General features: G+C 46.7%; 1 protein-coding gene across 3 annotated transcripts in view; it reads left to right on the top strand.

The window, feature by feature from the left end:
• The window catches only part of MTM1 (myotubularin 1), a 98,850-nt gene that overhangs the window by 32,169 nt on the left and 49,888 nt on the right, over positions 1–16,793 (top strand). For all 3 annotated transcript variants that reach the window (XM_060086614.1, XM_060086613.1, XM_060086615.1), the window contains 2 exons: positions 11,567–11,677; positions 15,906–16,007. In XM_060086614.1, coding sequence (XP_059942597.1) covers positions 11,567–11,677; positions 15,906–16,007 — 213 coding nt within the window. The remainder of the gene's footprint in view (positions 1–11,566; positions 11,678–15,905; positions 16,008–16,793) is intronic.

Here is a 16,793-nt window from a genome sequence, read left to right as displayed (position 1 = left end):
TGGTTATGCAGAAGCCTCAAAACACAGTCATCACAGTGTATCTCAAAGTCCTAAATAAGAACATTAATTGTGGATTCTGCTGCAAAATGCGAATGTTTCTCACGTGTTTGACAAAGAGCCGCCATCTCACTGGCCTTTTGAAGCGGACACCTGTGTGGTTCAGGTATGTAAACACTGCAGTGGGAGCACGGCCTGCCTCGGGAGTCAGCTGTCCTGTTTCGTCAGGTGTCAAGGGCAGCTTCCCTGCCCCTGATGTTCCGGGCAGTAGACGCACCATGGTCTTTGGACTGTCACGCGGCCTTCTTCCCCTGGGCGTCCTTTGGGCCCTCCCCCCTCCACTCTGAAAACTCTTGTTGGATCCCCATTGCCCGCAGCATAAAATCCACTCTCCTTCACGTGGCAGAAAAATCCTTCTGACTTCCCTTGCCTCGACTCACACCGCCTCTCCCCGTGCTGTTGTCCAGCTGCACAAAGCCCCGGCCCTCTTCCCAGCACCTGAGGCCCTTCTGGGCTGTTTTCACTGTGCCTAGAAGCCCTCTCGTCCCTCAGAACCCACCTCAAAAATCGTGTCCTCCCTGGAGGCTTCCGCCGAAGGCCCCACTCCTTCTCTGTGTTCATGTCCCCATGTTCACACTTATTGCTGGGAAACTTCCCCTGCCCACCGGCTCTAAAGGTTCCCAACCCCTCCCCCTCCTCCTTTCCCCCTTTCATGTTTGTTTGTTTCTCCTGAGCACTTGCCACTGCCTCCTATTTTGTATATTTCACTGCTTTGCCCCGTTCCTGTCCATCCGAGGCCAGGGATGCTTTGTGTCTGTTGGCCGCCGAGCCGTGAGGCCTAGGATGGAGCATGGCGCGTGGCAGGGAAGGAATTCAGCCGTATTTATTTGTCACACTCTCTGGCCTTCGCTAGTGGCGAGACCTGGTGGTCCTGAACACCACCGTTGCGTTTGGCATTGAGAAATCCCATAGCCGCCTTTTGACCTTGAGGGGTTTGGCTTGCGTTCGATCTCGTGACTCCAGTGGGGCTATTTAGGCCTGTAATACTCTGTCATCTGTGGACTCCCCGGGGGCAAGACCGCTTCCAGTTTCCCTCGCAGGAATACTTCGGGCCCAGGTGCTGTGGTGGGTGAGAAAGACAGATTGACCCTTTGTTCATTCATGCGGCCGTATCCTTATCCCAGAAACACTCACTGAGCGCCCGGGTGAGTCTGCCACATTGCCGCGTGCACGACACGGAGACGAGCATGTGTGGTGTCGTGTGGCAAAGCCCACGGCGGGTGCATCGTTCCATGAGGTTACAAGGGAGAGGCGGGTTAACTCTACACTGAGTCACAGAATGCCTTGTAGAGGAGGTGATGTTCCAACCAAGTCTCGAAGATTGGGGACCGTTTCCTGGACAGGAGGGCAGGAGGGAGGAGGCTCCACAGGGCGCTTTTGCACATTGCTTGTCTAGGGCTACGGAGGGACCCTGTATACTGCAGCAGTGGCCGAGGGATGTGCTGGAGCGGGAGTGTGGAGGGGAAGGGAGGAGACGAAGCTGGAAGCCTCGCCAGCCTCTAGCATGTCATCAGTCACCATTCAGCAGTGTGTGTGTCACGTGGGGAAGGACACATGCGTTGCAGGAAGGGAGGTTGGGTCGCAGCGTGTGTGACAGATTGGGGGAGGGGGAGACTGGAGGCAGGGAGACCACCAGGAAGTGATCTCCGTTTTCCAGGCAAGCAGGTCCTAATCCAGCCCACGTTGCAGTAGAAAGGAGGGAACAGCCGTGAGCCAGGCAGGAGGATCTGGGTGGCATTTGGAGTTGGGAGTCCAAGGGAAGACAAGTCGACAGTGATCCCTGTGGTTTTGGGCTTGAGTGGTTGCAGCTGCTCCCATTCGTGGAAATAGACATCACAGGAGAAGGAGTGGGTTGGAGCTGAGCCCCCGGGAGACAAGTCTGAATGTGCAGACTTACAGCTGCGTGAGTGCGAAGTGGAAATGGCTCAGGAGCCATTGGAAACACGAGTCTGAAGGCGCTGAAGTGATGAGCGTGTGGGTGTCCGTAACAGCCGGGTCTAGCCACAGGGTTACCTGAGGGGACCAAACGACCAACAGAGATGCGGCTGCGGAGGGAGCCTCGGGGGGCCTGGCTCTCCGGGGTGGGGAGAGGAAGAAGCCGCAGTCAGAGCAGAGGACAGGCTTGTAAGACGAGGCTTTGGTGGAAGTGGGGAGAAGAGCGAAATCTCTAGAAGGAAGGGAGTAGACAAGGGAGTGAAATGTTGCAAGGTTCAGTGAGATAAAGAAGGAACAGAGGCCCCAGAGGGTGGCCATGGGAGGCGGCTGGGAGCCCCGGCGAGAACAGAGGCTGTGCAGATGGCCCCTGTCTTGCTCTTGCTTCCACCCCCCCTTCCACTCCCTGGTGGAAACTTCTGCAGCTCCCAGGCCCTCAGCACACTTCTCTCTATTCATTCTCCCCACGGCTTCCTCCACTTCCCGGCTGCACTCACTTCTCTCCAGTTAGCACTGTGTGTCAGCAAAGCTCCTTAGGGCCTGCCGAGCTCTTGCCCACACACTCAGCCCGGCTGACGGCAGCTGCCGGGCAAAGCAGCCACCGCCCGGCCCCTTCCCTAGTCCGCCCAGCCCGCTCCTGGTTTTCTAGCACCGACCTTTCTTCGGGCCCCAGCTTCTCCTTTCTCACTACCTGCTGGAGATCCCTTGACTTTCCACCTGGCATCCCAGGTGCACGGCCGAGCCAAAACTCTCCTGCTTTTTCTCCTTGCCACTTCCTTCTTTGGGTGTTCTTGCTTCTCTTGATGGTGCTACTCTTCTTCTAGTCACCGTGGAGTCACCTCCTCCCCCCTCCTCCGTTCTCCTCTGCAGTCTTCATTGTCCCATCTCTGCCGGCATCTTCTCCCCACTGCGTTCTCTCTGGCTCCCACAGACATTCTTACAGACATTCTCCCCGCCCCCCACTTGGAAACTCTCAGTGGCTCCTTTCCTCCCTCATTTCAGATTCCTCAGTGTTCTTGGTCCTCTGCAGCTCAGCCCTGAGTCGCCTCCCCACCTCTCTTCTCTGTACACCCCGCATGCTGGCACAGGTACCCTACTCACTGTTCCCTAAACCGGCCCTCCGCTTCTCTGCCCTAGCTGTTTTCTCCACTAGAACTCATACATATTCATCCCCACCCATCTCTGCCATTCACACCCCCACTTTTAAAAACATTATTTTGGGGCTTCCCTGGTGGCGCAGTGGTTGAGAGTCCGCCTGCTGATGCAGGAGACGCGGGTTCGTGCCCTGGTCCGGGAAGATCCCACATGCCGCTGGGCGGCTGGGCCCGTGAGCCATGGCCGCTGAGCCTGCGCGTCCAGAGCCTGTGCTCCGCAATGGGAGAGGCCACAACAGTGAGAGGCCCACGTACCACAAAAAAAAAATAAAAAAAATATTTTGAAATATTTAACATAGAAACTTTGTAAAGAATAACATAAACATCTGTGGATCTACCCCGCAGCTGAAGAAATCCTTTTCCCCCCTCCCCATCAGTGGTAGATACCATCTGAAAGTTCCTAGGTCTCACTCCCGGTCATTCCACAAACCCCTCTTTAAAAATAGGATGGAGTTCCGGAGATGCACAGATGAGCAGATGATAACCCTTAGGACTGCTGGGGGGATGAGCAGCGTGTCGTGTATACACTTTTCATTATCTGACCGTCGGAAACAGTATGTCCTTCCTGGATTAAATTCAAGGAGAAATTTGTCATTAGGGTTTCCTCTAAGAGATAGGACCATAGTGATTTCATTCTTTAGGCAGAGTATTACCTAAAGGTTCTTGAATACCATCCAAGACCCTCTTTAGGGACAGAACACATGTTAACTTTTACTGGGTAAAGGTATTTCTGTGAGGGCCTAGCAGGCTGGGGTCTGTTGACTTTGCTTTTTGATGATTTACCAGTGCGGAGATGGGACTTGGAGAATCAAGGTGGATGGATGGCCCTCGTATCTGCCTCTCAAATATCTGGTTCTGAAATGAGCATTGGGCAGGTGCGCGGTATCGTGCCACCCAAGAGCTGGGCATCTCACCTGAGTGGCAGACCTGTATTGCCTCCCACTTTATTACAAGCATGAACAAAAAGGGTTCCTATAGTATTTTTCTTTTCAAAAAAAAATACGCTGGAAACTTTTCAACATTGTCCTTTTTTAGTTCCTTCTGTCTAATGGAGTTAGCACCTTTTTTTCATTTTAAAAGAGGTGAACTAGTGCTAAAAAGACTATAATAATGAAACATCCTAGAGTGTGTGTAAGTAGGAGCGTCACTGGGAACGTAGGATTCGTACTATAGGTTTTCTTTTAAATTTCAGTCTTAAATCGTCTCTTTATTTTGCTGCTGAAAAACGACTGAGATCTTCAGGTTAAAACAGTCCCTGCTGATACCCCAGGTCCCCTTGCCCTTTGTTGCCATCCATTCCCAATTTGCCAGTCACCAAGCTCGAGAGGCTGTGTGCTACTGAGCCCTCCTGTTGAAAGCCACACAGTGGATTTAAGTAATTATTTAGCTCCACTACAAGTTCGGGCTTTCAGACCTCAGAAAGGGGCTCGTGGCTGCTTTGGCAATTCTCTCCATCTCAGACCGACTTCTCCTCACACTCCCCACCACACCAGTGACAGACCCCTCTGAGCTCCTTTGCAGACCTCATCTCTTGCTTTGTTGCAAAGTTAAAAGTCATCCTTGCTGAGCTCCCATAAATTCTTTTCCTCCTCCTCTGCCACCTCAGAGGAAGGAACTAGATGTCTTCTTTTACAAAGGGAGCCTTTCTGCTTCTAGTCCCTCTGGAGCCCTAGTGCCCCACCAGTTACTCTGTGTCTTACATGTGTGGTTTTCATTGGCTCTCCAGCCCCCAGACCTGCTCAAGTCTCTTTATTTTAAAACACCTTCTTGCATCCCTGCTACCCTGATACTACAATACTATCCTCTTTCTTCCCCTTCCTTGCTAGACTTTTTAAAAAATGAGTCCACACACACTGCTGCTGCTTCCGGACTGTTAACTCCTTCACCTCTCGTGGTCTGGCTCCTGCTCCCTGTTAAAGCTCTGCTTTGACTGCTCAATTCTGTAGACCTTGGTAGACTCTCAGCTCTTTACCTTCTCTGCAGCGATCAGTCAGTATTGCTGGTTACTCCTGCTTTCTTTGTCCTTTTCTCCATGCGTCCTTTTGCCTTTATTGCAGTTCATTTCTCCTTCCCACCCCCTAAATGTCTATTTCCCCTGTCCTTACCCTCTTCTTTCTCACTTGTCAGTTGCTTTCCAACTCTATAGCGCCAGACCTGATCTTTCATCCTTTATTCACTATTTGAGAGCCTGCTGTGTGCCAAGCACCATGCCAGGCACTTGGATAGAGTGGCATGCACAACAGACACGGTGTCGCCCTCATGAAGCTTTTGGTTCCGGGGGGACTGACAGACATGAATCAGATAATCACACCAGGGTGTAACAACAAGCTATGCTAAGTATTGCCTGGGAGCAGCGCAGGAGGGCAGTCGTTTGAGGAGCCTGGGAAATTGACCTGAGAACATGATGCTTGACCCATGGTCTGAAGAATGAATAGCAGTTCCCTAGATGCTTGGCGTGGACTGGGTCAGAGACAGTAAGCTGAGAGGACAGCACAGGAGAGGACCTGGGACCAAAGGGAACATGAAAAAGTGATGGTGTGGCTGGGTTGGGGGTTGGGAGAACAGCAAGGGATGAGCAGGAGATGGGGGTAGTGGCCAGATGACCTAGCCCTTGTAGACCCCGTTAAGGATTTAGGTTTTTAGAGTTGAGCAATGAGAAGCTTTGGAAATGGTTTAAGCAGAGGGATGGTAGCATCACATTTACTTCTGTAGAAGATGACCTGGGCTGCTGTGCAGTAGGCAGATTGTAAGGGAGCAGAAGTAGATGCAAAGAGAGCCCTGCGTCTATTCCAGTGGCCCAGAGAAGTGGCTGGTAGAATTGGAGAGACGCAGACAGATTCAAGATGGATTTAAGAAGTAAACATGGAGATTGGATTAAGGCTAGTGGAAAAGGGAATGTCAAGGATGACTTGTAGGTTTCCAGCTTTTGTCACTGGACGGATGGAGTGCTAGCCACTGAGATAGGAAGATGTAGTTTGGAGAGAGAAACATCATGCACTTAGTTCTGGGCATTTTGAGTTTGAGTGGCCTTTGGGATCTTCCACTTCTGCATTTCCAGCTGCCTCCTGGATATCTGTACTTGATTATCAGTCAAACCAGGGTGTTTATTTTTATTTTTTTTCACTTTATTTTATTCTATTTTTTAAAACATCTTTATTGGAGTATAATTGTTTTACCATGGTGTGTTAGTTTCTGCTGTATAACAAAGTGAATCAGCTATATGTATACATATATCCCCATATCCCCTCCCTCTTGCGTCTCCCTCCCACCCTCCCTATCCCACCCCTCTAGGTGGTCACAAAGCACGGAGCTGATCTCCCTGTGCTGTGCGGCTGCTTCCCACTAGCTATCTATTTTACGTTTGGTAGTGTGTATATGTCCATGCCACTCTCTCACTTTGTCCCAGCTTACCCTCCCCCCTCCCCATATCCTCAAGTCCATTCTCTAGTTGGTCTGCATCTTTATTCCCATTCTGCCCCTAGGTTCCTCATGACTTTTTTTTTTTTTAAGATTCCAAACCCGGGGTGTTTAGACACTCAAACCCAGTGTGTCTAAAATTCACAATGTGAATCTTTCTCCAGAAACCCCTGCTATGCCCTTCATGTCTCTTGGTGGGACCACCATTGTCCCAGACACTTGGGCCTGCCTCTGTGATGCTTCCCCGTGGCTCACCTCCTTCTTTTGCTTTCCACCTCGGACACTCTCCTCTTTCAGATCCGCATGGTGATCCTCTCACTTGCACTGAAACATTAGCTTCTGGGACTGCAGGGAATGGGTGGACCCTCCCTGTGCTGGTGCGGAGTGCTCAGCGCTGCTGGATGCATCTGCATGCAGCAACATTATGTCATTGCACTCCTCTGCCCAAGACACATTTCCCAGATCCCAGTCACCCTGATTCAAGCCCTGGGGATTCCCTTGCCACCTGGTCTTAAACCTGGCCCATTTGGTTTTGGTTTTGGTTTTTTTAAAATAAAATTCCCATGCTTCCCACACGTGTAGCCACTGTCACTGTTACCTGGTTTTGGAAGGCCAGTCTCCAGCTGCTGTTATTCCACCCTTTAAGGATCATCTTTAACACTGCCGTCACAGCAGAACCATCCTGTGACCCCATCCGTAAGAAATCGTCCTGCCCTCTCTGACCTCCCGATCCACTTCATCTGGATTTTTTAAAATGACTCTTGGCACTTACAACCTAGCATTGTGGCTATTTGCGTACATGTGTCTCATTTCCCAGACTGGGCCTTGAGCTCTGTGAGGGCAGCACCTACATCTTACTTCTCTCCGTGGTCCCTAGCATCCAGTAGTTTCTGTTACTCAGTATGCACTCGAGAGAGAAGGCAAAAGATTGCATCTTTTAAGCTGTTACATTTACTTCTCAGCTATTTTAGATACGTACAGGTACAGAGGAATGGATTTTGAGTTAGAATGGACCTTTGGGAATCTTTAAATATTTAATGATACTTAGATAGTGATGACTCAGGTTTCTAGAGAGTAAGGCTAATTTTCCTATTCCTGGATCTTCCAGTTGGGCTCGCTGGGTTATCTGATCTTGAACCTGTCATTCGGGGAGAACGTGGCAGGTTAGCCTCATTAGACTGTGGGTGCCTTTGGTCAGGAGCTGGCTGGTTCTCCTCGGTGTCCCATTTTCTGCCTTGTGTTGGGTCAGGGTAATCAGAGCTATAGGAATTTTCTCGCTGCAGGGACAAAGAACAGTAAGGTCTCACTCACTTCTAATCCTTCTGCTTTTTTTTTTTTTTAAATTAAAGGCTCCCTCTATTCCCTCTTTGAATTTTATTTATTTATTTATGGCTGTGTTGGGTCTTCGTTTCTGTGAGAGGGCTTTCTCTAGTTGCGGCAAGTGGGGGCCACTCCTCATCGCGGTGCGCGGGCCTCTCATTATCGCGGCCTCTCTTGTTGCAGAGCACAGGCTCCAGACGCGCAGGCTCAGTAATTGTGGCTCACGGGGCTAGCTGCTCCGCGGCATGTGGGATCTTCCCAGACCAGGGCTCGAACCTGTGTCCCCTGCATTGGCAGGCAGATTCTCAACCACTGCACCACCAGGGAAGCCCCCTTCTGCTTTTTAAATTTGCATTCTTGCTTCCATCTTGATATGAGGATATCAGACTTTTATTTATTGTCTACTCTATGTATTTTTAGGTACAAGTCTGATATTTAGGAGTACAGTTGAATAGACGCTCGTAAATTTCAATATACTCTAAGCATAGTAACAGACTGCTTGATAGTATTTTTTATTATTATTATTTTTATTTATTTTTGGCTGCATTGGGTCTTTGTTGCTGCGTGTGGGCTTTCTCTAGCTGTGGCGAGCGAGGGCTACTCTTTGTTGCAGTACACGGGCTTCTTATTGTGGTGGCTTCTCTTGTTGCAGAGCACGAGCTCTAGGCGTGCAGGCTTCAGTAGTTGCGGCATGTGGGCTCAGCAGTTGTGGCTCGCCGGCTCTAGAGTGCAGGCTCAGTAATTGTGGTGCACAGGCTTAGTTGCTCCAGGCATGTGGGATCCTCCCGGACCAGGGCTCGAACCCGTGTCCCCTGCATTGGCAGGCGGATTCTTAACTACTGTGCCACCAGGGAAGCCTGATATTATGTTTTTTAATATATATTTTTTTAATTTTGTCTGCACTGGGTCTTCGTTGTGGCCTGCAGGCTTCTGTAGTTGTGGCGTGTGGGCTCTAGAGCGCGTGAGCTCAGTAGTTGCAGCATGCAGGCTTAGTTGCCCTGCAGCGTGTGGGATCTTACCCTGGGATTGAATCAGGGGTCAAACCTGCGTCTCCTGCATTGGAAGATGGATTCTTAACCATTGGACCATCAGGGAAGTCCCTTGATAGTTTATTTTTAATAACTAGATTATATTGAGAAGTAAATACACTATAATATGCAGCTACATATGTACATGGTTACTGAGTAGTGTCTTTAATCTCTAAGCATTTGGAATTCAGTCATGGAGTGAGGGGTCTCACCGCATGGTGCCAGCTAAAAGATGCCTCCTTATAGGTACAAACAGAAAGCCCTGTAACTACTTGCTACAGCATAATGATCCACTGTATTTGCAGAGCACAGTTATATCTTTCACATACTAAGATATTCTTTGCTATAATAATAATAACTTGCATTGTTATCTAGCTACCATGTACCGGGCACCATGCAGTTACTTTAAGGCCATTATCTCTAATCATGCCTATTTTACAGGTAAATGTGGCTGAGAGATACAGTAACTTGCCAAAGTCATCCAGTTAATAAATGTCAGAACTCAGATGGAAGCAATTTTGTCCAACTTCAGAGTTTGTGCTCTTTTCTCTACACCACGATAGCCATACTCTCACACTTTTTAAACTTTATTTTGAAGTAATTATGTACTCTCAAGAACTTGGAAAAATAGTCCAGAGAGTTCCTGGGTGCCCATCACCCCACTTCTCCAATAACGGCACTGCTTTATCAAAACCAGGACATTCAATGGCACAGTATAGTTAACTAAGACTCTGTACTTGACTTTCACCGGTTTTTGCATGCACTCATTTTTGGCGTGTTTTTGCATACAATTCAGTGACATCTGATGCCATGTGTAAATTCATGTCACCACCACCAACAGTCAAAATATGCGACTCTTCTGTTGCTAGTCCCTTTGTAGAACTCCCTTTGTAGCCTTTATGCTCCCTTTATAGCCACGCCCTCCTTCCGTTCAGCCCCGGCAGCCACTTCTGTGTTCTCCAGCTCTAAAACTTTGTCATTTCAAGAATGATATAAATGGAACCATACAGCACCTTTTGAGATTGGCTTTATCCACTCAGCATGATGCCCTTCAGATTCTTCCGGATCGTTGCATGTATCCATAGTTCATTCATTTTTGTGGCTGAGCAGTATCCCATGGCATGGATACACCACAGCCTTATACTTTTTAAATTTCTAGAACACCCATGAGCTATATTTATATTTTGTGAAGAGATGCTTAGTTTGTTGTATTGTGTTTTAAAGAGAAGGATTTAAAGTAAAAGAAGAAATTAACTTTATTTGTATTCCCCCCAGAGGACATCTTTTAAAGAATAAAAACTCAACAAGCAGCTTTTAAAATATTTGTTAGCAAAGTCATCTAACAGAGCATTAAAGAAGATATTGGCTTAAAAAATTTGTGTAGCCCTTTCTATCTCTGTCCATATGAATATATATTTTACATTATTGTAGTCACAGTGTATTTTGTATGCTGCTTTTTTGCACTTAACTTATTTTTCCATGCACCATAATGATTTTAGTAGCTGTGTGCTTATTCCATCAAGTTGACTAATTTCCTTCGCCCCAATGACCACCTCTGGCTCTGTCGAGCATCTTCACACATGTAGCTTTTCCTCCTGTTGCTCCACAGCTGTAAGATAAGGTCTTAGGAGTGCAATTATGGAGTCAAAGGGTAGGACCATTTTTATGGCTCTTTTGATGTGTGTTCCCAGACCTTGGCTTGAATCTCAACCCTTCCCTGTAGTTACTAAGCCATTTACCGAAGCTTTTTAAGGCTTTGGTTGTGACATCAGGAAATGGGAATACTTCACCTGTGTCCAGAATGGTTGTGAGAATGGTACACGCATTGGCCTTTTGTGGTACCCAGCACAGCTGATGTAATCCGAACACAGCAGCTGCTGTTATCTTGGTGTGACGATCTCGGTACGACTTTACTGACGTTATTCCGTCCTTCGTGCCAACAGCCCTCTGGACCCCTTGAGTCCAGCGTTGGGTAAGGAGCTATGGAGAAGCATTGTATGCCCTCAGGCCCTTCCTTTGGGAAGAGCACCCATGCCTAAGATAGGCACCGCTTCCCGATGTTTGGCTTCCAATGGGGGAATACGGATGTGGAAGTTCACGGCAATGAGACTTGAAGCAGGTGATGTAACACCAGTCTGAACCGAGTGCTGCAGAACTGCAGAGGAGGGAGTGGTCAACTCTGATCTAATGGGAAGCGGGGCGTTGTTGGAGAATGTTGGTAGTTGGGAAAGTCAGATCATCCTAGGCAAAGGGAACACCGTGCACAGAGCCTCTAGGCCTAAGTGTAGACAAAATGTTTGGAGAATGGTGAAGACGTCTACTTAGTTGGAGCGTAGAATGTTGTGGGACAGCAGCCCACAGAGACAGGTTGGGAGCAATGTCCCGGGGCCCTCGAGTTGTGTACCTAAAGAGTTCAGGCTTTATTCTGCAGGCAGTGCAGAATGGCACACATTTGGGGATGGATTTTGGTTGCATAACTGACTATTTTCATGCTTGCTTTTTCATGTGTGATCGCTATCATGTTTTTATTCCTAAAAGGTGGTAAAAGGGCCAAGGTAAAAATGTTCTGAAAGCACATGGGTTTTTGTTAAAAATATGTTTTTGATGTTTTAATTGTACTGACAGAAATACTGACTTGTGTCTTTTTGTCCATTACAGGATTCTGCTCTAATACTTGATGTTCCTCTGGGTGTGATCTCAAGAATTGAAAAAATGGGAGGCGCCACAAGTAGAGGAGAGAATTCCTATGGGCTAGATATTACTTGTAAAGTAAGAGATTCAGTACTTTCTTACGGGAAAATAGTCACGTTAGCGTTGAATGATAAGTAAAAAGTGAATGTGGGTTTAAAAGAAAAATCAAAGACCCTTGTTTATCTGAGGCCCTGGTGTGGTTCTCCCTTCATGATCAAGTGTTCCAGAACCTCCTGGGGAAAGAGTTCCTATGAAAGGGACCTGCTGTCGTCCTTAAGTGTGAGAACCCGAGCCAGTCAATTGGTTTGCTTGACTGACTAGGAAGAAAACTTCATAAATCACATTTCACACTTCTTTGTTTTTGCACAAGTCTGCTCCTGGTGTCCCTTCGGGTGATGTGTTTCCAGCCAGACACCTTCACATCGTAACAGGAAGGAGAAATACAGGAGATTTTTCCCTCTGTGAAGAGTCTGTGTTCTTACCTCTCACAGCCCCTCCCACTTTTGCTTAGATGGTGTTCAGAGATGGTGGCCTCCTGTTATGTTTCGGCATGGGGAACAGCAGAGATTTAGTGATAATAGCATTCAGCCAGTTATAATAGTAACTGTTTACTGAGCATCTCTGTCGGTCCAAACAGGTACTAGGGGCTTTGCATTAAATCCTCAGGGCAGTCCTCTGAGATGGACAGTGGTGTCCCCATTGTATAGATGGGGAGCCTGAGGCTAAGAAGAGTTTGGTAACTTAGCTAAGATTACCCAACAGATGGCAAAGTTGGAATCCAAATCTGGTGAGATAATCATTTTGCAAACGACAGAATAAACCTTCTTTCAAGAAAACTTCCTTCTCAGGTATTCTGTATCAGAAGACTACAGTGCCCAGTCCTAGGAAGAGCTAGAAGGGGTTTGGAGGTCATCTGTCCCAGTGGTTCCCACAGCTAAATATGCATGAAGGGAACCTGGGAAGCCCTCTTTGGGTTGACAAAGGTAAAACTTTGGGTTCTACCCCAAATCCCCAGATAATCTCTGAAGGCTGGGTCCCAGAGGCTGGGACTCTTTCAAGTATCTGACCATCAGTCTAGTGCAGGGGTCAGCAGACTTTTCCTGTCAAGGGCCAGAAAGCAAATATTTTAGGCTTTGTGGGCCAGCAGGATCTCTGTCATATGTTCTTCTTTGCGTTTTGTTTTTTCTCAACCCTTTTAAAATATAAAAAAAAAACAGTCTTAGCTTGAAGACCACACCAAGACTGACCTGGGCTGAAACTTGCTGACCCCTGGCCAATCCGAGTCCTTCATTCTGTGGATGGGAAATGAGGCATTTGCTCAACGGGCTTCCTTGCCTATGGGTCCCCGAGGAGCTGATGCAGGAGTCAGAATCCCAACCCAAGTCTCCTTTTCCTGGTCTTGTGCACTGTGATTTCTTAAAGCCAATCTCCTGTACTTTTGTTTGGATTATGAAGATAATACCTTTTTGTCTCCGGTTTGTACAAGGTCAAGACTAGTACACTCTATTAGAAAACAAAGGATTTTGTCATGATGAGACTTGAACTGAAATTCTTCCTCACTCCCCACCTTGGCTTGTTTTTGTTGTTTTTGGTTGAATCCAAGCTCCCTTAATGCCTTATCTATAATTCCAGCTACTGTCTACCCTTTTGGGCCTAGAAATGTGGGGATTTAGTTTGAAGGAAGGTTTTTGCATTTTGTATAAAAGAATCCATGGGAGGAGAGTGTTATATTACAGTACTCCAAGGAAAATGCTGTTTTGATGATTTCAAAGTGACTTTCATTCTAAGCAAGTTGAAAAAAATCCTATTTGTTGCCTTATCAATGGGAAAAACTTGTATTTAAATGTTAATCCCCCCAAATTAATAAGACAAAGCACACTCTTACCCTTTGACTGTTTACTCTAAGAACAAAGGTCTTGGGAACAACTTAGCAGGCATAACTCTCAGATGTTACATATGTATGTTTCTTGGAATTAGTGTCAAGCCCAAAGACAATGGCCTAGAACAGTGTTGTAGCCCAACCTTTTAACTCAGTTATCTCCCTGGAAACACGGATGTTGAGAGTTGAATTCCGTTTTCTCAGGAACAGACCTGAAGGTGACAGAAAGAGAATCTGCTGCAGTGGGGCAGAGACTCGCCTCCTGTCTCCCGTAGGTCCCCTTTCATCTGCAGGCAGTAACCACAGTACAACTGTGCTGCTTCACCGACACAAGAACGTAGATCCCCTACAAATTTGGCTTCACCAGGTCCGTACATGGGGATTTCTGCTTGCCAGTGGCACCTTGCTCATGATGGATAGAAGTCCCAGTGGTTGTCATCTAGCAACCAAGGAGAAGGTAGCTCCGAATATATGAATTCTTACCCGCCAGGCCCCATGCCATCTCCTGCTGACAACTCAGAGCTTAAAAAAAAAAAAAAAAAAAAAAAGCAGAGCCAAACCATCCCACCAGGGCTGTTGCAACTGGGGTGTGTTTACTCATTTGTTATCACGAGGCTTGGCTCAGCGCCGAGTGCCCCAATTGCTAAACACCAGAGGTCTGACTGCGAGATTCTTCTACCATGAGGCTCTTTCCCAGGTGTCCTTCCCTGATGGGTCAGTCTCTAGGAGACCAGGTGCAACTTACCCCTCAGTATATGCTCATATTTCTGTTACAGATTTGGTGATCTGCCACCTGTGAGTCATTTGCCTTTTCCACTTCATTTTTCTTGTTGGCAAGACAAGGTAGTGATTCTTTCTGTCCTTTAATTACATCTGAATCAGATGGCCACACGAAGTCGCTTGAGTCACTTGTACTTTGGCACATCGAAAGTAGTGGTTTGAATCACTGATGGACCAGAATAAATATTTATCTAGAAATGGTCTAGTTTCTGGTTGAGTGGTTAAGAGCATGATGTTACAGAGTTATCATCGGAACCAAGGCTGGTCGGAAGAAAATCCTTCATATGTCTGTGAGCCTTGGGGATACTCAGCTAGCCGGTGCTGTACTTGGGGTTCGTTGCAAACCCCTTGAAAGCACGTCATCTGATTGAAATGATTTTTTTTCCTTCTACTTGACTAGTGCTTTGCATCATGAGACAACAACTGGTATCCCAGTGTTCTTGGAATATGTCGTGAATCAGTTTTTGGATGTTATTAAGTTCCGTGCTTTTAAAAAAGAAAGCATGGAATCCTGGCGCTGGCGAGGCCCAGTAGATGCCATCTGTATACAGAGAGATCGGTTTTGGGTCATTGATGAGAGGTCTGAGAGCATGTTGCCTTACACTCCCTTCGCTCCCCTTTGCATTTTCGGATGTGTATGGCAAGGCCTTTGCTGCTCCTACATGTTGAAGACTTAGGAAGCTTCAAGAATGCTGTTGAGATAACAAATGAAAAAGCACTTGGAAAAATATGAAGATGGTGACATCCGAGAGGGCAGGGGCTGGATCTGCCTTACTCCTGAGGTGTTGAAAGTGCAATGCAGAAGGTAACAGCCATCACTGAGCCACAGCGCCATGAGTGATTTAAGAGACAACCTCAAAAACTGCCAGCTTCGAAAATAACTTAGAATGTTTTATCTTTTGCTGTGTAATACAAATTGATACTTAAGGGAGCTTATTTTTTTTGAATTCAGTTTAAAAGAAGGTTTTCCTGCTTATTAAAGAGATATGTATTGGAAACTATCCTTAAAATCTGGTTTTGAGCGTTAATTCTTAGTTCCTAGAAGCATAGTCACTCCTACTATGGGCCACCTTAATGTGCTCTTTATAGAAGTCTGTGAAAGTAAAATTGTTTAGTAAAAAATGTATTACATTACTTGTATTAGAGCTTAAACTGCGAGTCATTTCCTAATTTTTAAAAGGGAGACTTTAAAGTTAAAGCATGAGGGGAGAGGGAGAGAGCTTCTGTATTTTAATGACATGTTTGACAATTTTGAAATGATATTTTATGGCAGATACACATTTGAAAAGTCCTAAGAATAAAATACTGTTTTATAATTAAAATACCTCGGAAACCAGTCAGACTAGACAGACACAGACATCATGCGCAAGGCAAGGTTTGATTTTTCTTTTTATCAAGTGAAGTTTAGCTCTGTCTTCTCTTTAACACGGGTTGTCTTGTTTTTACAACCATGACTGTGATGGGAATATTTTCAGGTGTTCTTAAACCGGATGTTTCAAAATATTATACAAAACAAAGTAATTTTCTTAGTAGTCTAGATTTATTGCCCATTCAGGTAAGTCGATCTTCTACCTGAATAGAAGGTTTTTGCTAACAAATGTGACTCAATTTGCAGACTGAACTGGCACATTTCTCCTCTGCCCCCAGGACATGAGAAACCTGAGGTTCGCGCTGAAACAGGAGGGCCACAGCAGAAGAGATATGTTTGAGATCCTCACAAGATATGCCTTCCCCCTGGCCCACAGTCTGGTAAATTCCAGGGTTCTCCTCGGTGGCATCAGAGGGTTTCTGGGTGTCCCCTCCTTTCTCTCTGTGCTGCGCTCCCCAGTGTGATGTGTGTACGAGGCTGTTTATTACAGAAGGTTGACCCGTTCCCTGAGGGAGCGGGCCTCTCCTCTGCCAGTCTATGTGGAGTGACTCAGCCCAGGTGACTCCTGCCAGCCCCGAGCCTGCCCTCCACCTGGGCCAGCCCTCTTCCAAAGGCAGAAGGTGGCGAGGTGACCACGAGCATGTCAGTGTAGCACTGTGACGTCACATCCCAGAGCTCATTGCCCCCTACTTGGGAACCAAGAGTGAGCCTAAGTGCCATTTAAGTCAATGTGCTTCTCAAATGCAGATTTGTGGCTTAGGTGCTGCAGGCCATCACTGGACCGGGGAGGTTTATTTATTTATTTTTAAGGAATGACACTTTAAATGTCATTTGATAGCGTTTACTATATATTTGGCAGGACAGACTTATTATGCATTTAATTACTTACAACGTATGACTTAGTCCATAGCAAGTTTTGGGCTGTGTATACCTAGAACTTTTCCTTCCTATTTAGTAGACTGAGTAATCTCACTTTGTTTTACCACGGGACTGAAATAAAGCTTTCCACGAGTCTTGCTCTTCAAACCATCTTTCTTCATATTCTGCCTTGATCTTGCCTTCTTTTTTTCTGTCCTCTCACCCCCTCCTTCTCTGCTTGACTTTGTTGTTTTTCTTTTTGAAATGTAAATTTCAAAAGATTTATTGATTTTATTTTTGATAGTGTT

This window comes from Mesoplodon densirostris, chromosome X, assembly GCF_025265405.1.
Source record: "Mesoplodon densirostris isolate mMesDen1 chromosome X, mMesDen1 primary haplotype, whole genome shotgun sequence".
Taxonomy (NCBI): Eukaryota; Metazoa; Chordata; class Mammalia; order Artiodactyla; family Ziphiidae; genus Mesoplodon; species Mesoplodon densirostris.
This window is presented reverse-complemented; position numbering and strand designations above follow the sequence as displayed.